We start from the raw sequence: 2,596 nt of genomic DNA, 5'->3' as shown, positions 1-2,596 counted from the left end.
AGTAATAGTAATTAGCCAATCACATTGTTATTGGCTGATTACTATTGCGCCATTTCCAGGTTCTGGCGGTCATTTTTAGACAGTATTTCATTTGTGCGGGTGTCCTGCTGCTGCTGCTCTGTTATCTCCTTTGTCACAGGTTTTTTTTTTTGTTGTATATTTTTTTGTTGTTTTTTTATTTGTTTCTCTCCGTTCAACCCTTGAGAAAATGGAACGAATCAGTGCGCAAATGTTTGTGTGTTTGAAAAATGAAGGATGCAAGAGTGTAATTGAATGGTGCCAGAAAACAAATTTGATTGCGTGTGAGTACAAATGTTTTCGGTGTGAAAGGAAAATGAGATTGGCCGAGCGGAAGGATCGTTCGGATGGTTTTGAGTGGGTCTGCCGAGCGAAAGGGGCCAATCCTCATTATTGTAAAAGATCTGTGCGAAAGGGGTCGTGGTTCTCCTTCAGCAAGCTCAGTATAATCGACGTGCTCCTTCTAACTCATTATTGGGTTGGGAAGGTGCCCGTCGATCATATTATGGTAGAGCTTGGTGTTGGGTCCGCGACCGTGAGTGACTGGAGGAGTTTTTGCAGAGAAGTGTGTGTGGAAGTGTGCCAGAGGGAAATTGGTATGATAGGAGGAGTGAATGTAACTGTTGAGATAGATGAGAGCAAGTTCGGCAAAAGGAAATATAATAGAGGAAAAAGAGTGAATGGGCAATGGGTGTTTGGTGGGATTGAGCGGGAGACAGGAAAGTGTTTTTTCCGGGTCGTGGAAAATAGGAGTAAAGACGTTCTCATAGACATCATTAAGACTTCCATTCGGCCCGGTACCACCATAGTATCGGACTGTTGGAAGTCGTATGATTGTCTGGGAGACGAAGGGTTTAAACATCTAACTGTTAACCACTCAATTCATTTCACCGACCCGGAAACAGGTGCAAACACAAACAAAATCGAGGGAACATGGAGTGCCATTAAACGGCAACTGTCATTTAGCAAAGTCAATGGTCAGTTTGACTCCTACCTCGCAGAGTATATGTGGCGAAGGAAGAATTCAAGCAGCAGCGATCTCACGCTTCAGTTTCTAAAAGATGTGAGCGCTGTATATAAGCCGGAAACCGAGGATTGAAGGAGGACACCCGACCGATGAGGTGAGTGGTTTTTCTTTGTCCCAGTTCAATCTGATTGTTTTTCGTAGGAATAGCATAGAAAAACGTGCATTTCATTTTTGTTTCTGTTTCGTCATATTTCCCCTAAATTTACCTTTTCTTTTTCTTCTTTTCAGCCTTTCTCATTGTTAATGCTCGTAAAATAGCATAGAAAAACTTGCATTTATGTGCACGTTTTTCTATCTCCGTATTTTTATATCCTCAGGTTTGGTGGACCCAGTTCAAAGCGAGAAAAAAGTGACATCGAGTATGCATTTTTTTAGGCCTTTTCGATTTATTTTTTTACTCCCGCCCTAACCAGCGAAGAGCTTATGGAAACCTGACACTTGATTCGTTCCTTGATGTAGAGCGCGCGAATTTCTTTTTACAGATAGAGAGAGCTAATTTTGAACTAATGCCGTAGCGCGTTTCATCTTCAAAGCTTCGCCGTTTTGCCAAAGTAATAATTCCTAAATTGATATTATGATTGTACGTAGGAAATGAAATAATATACTTATAGATATATTGTATAATATACATTTTCAAGTGGTATTTCTTCGTCTCAGTTCGTCGTTAATGCTCGCGAAATAGTCTTATGTATGGGCGAGAAGAATCAAGTGATTGCATTTCGTGTAACTTTTTGTTTTATTTTTAAATTTTGTTGATTTGACGTTCCTTTTCTTTCGCGAAATTTCCTTTTAAATTTCCTTCTCCCCTTTTCAGCTATATGCGACTTATTCAAATATCACGTGACATTTTATTATCGCGAAAAAACGTGCATTTTGGTAACTTGAACTTTTAAATTTATTGGATTTATCATTGTTTTCAGCCTCCATATTTGTTGCTGTGCCAAGTGCCGTCCGCGTGTCACTTGAAATCCATCGGGCGAGGAGAGGAGGGGAAACGCAGTGAGTGGGCGGAGTCAAAATCCGTCCATCATTGCTTTCCCCCCCTCTCCTCGCCGCCATTTTGAAAGGGGTACCCGTTTCTGAATCTCTACCCATTGGCTTGATGGTAGTCCAACGTTCATTATAAGAAAACGCCTATAGCAAAAAAAAAAAAAAAAAAAGCTTGCCCACTAACTTAAATAACATAAAATAAAGAACATACCTGGACTTTCTTCGCTGAATTGAATAACAGGTCAGAAATCCAGGAGGGTGTACACTCCCCGACCGTTATTCACTCTGTCAGGAACACCGAAGTTGAAGCAAAATTCAAGCTAGAGTTGACAAAACTTGGGTAATGCCATCTTGTCTTCCTCGATAGTCTCCATTTTGCGTGTTATAAAAACCCAACAATTACACAAGCTAAATTTCTTTTTTTAAAATTCCTGGTAAAAATCATAGCAAAGCAACTTCTTCTGAGACTATGCACATGTCGGTGAGGATGTTTACTTTCGAATCATAAATACAATTACACCAGTCACTAGAAATTTAAGTACTTGTAGACACTAAATTGCC

General features: G+C 40.1%; 1 protein-coding gene across 1 annotated transcript; it reads left to right on the top strand.

The window, feature by feature from the left end:
- The first annotated feature begins 334 nt into the window (after positions 1 to 334).
- Positions 335 to 1,117, top strand: LOC150084250 (uncharacterized). Its single transcript, XM_090376164.1, has one exon. The coding sequence runs from the start codon at positions 335 to 337 to the stop codon at positions 1,115 to 1,117; it is 783 nt and encodes a 260-aa protein (XP_090232290.1).
- Positions 1,118 to 2,596: the final 1,479 nt, after the last annotated feature.

Source organism: Mastigoproctus giganteus, chromosome 6 (assembly GCF_048544385.1).
Source record: "Mastigoproctus giganteus isolate SK-2022 chromosome 6, ASM4854438v1, whole genome shotgun sequence".
NCBI lineage: Eukaryota > Metazoa > Arthropoda > Arachnida > Uropygi > Thelyphonidae > Mastigoproctus > Mastigoproctus giganteus.
This window is presented reverse-complemented; position numbering and strand designations above follow the sequence as displayed.

Bases quoted from the DNA above. Each gene is read 5' to 3' on its own strand.
- LOC150084250 (XM_090376164.1), top strand. From the start codon at position 335: ATGAGATTGGCCGAGCGGAAGGATCGTTCGGATGGTTTTGAGTGGGTC.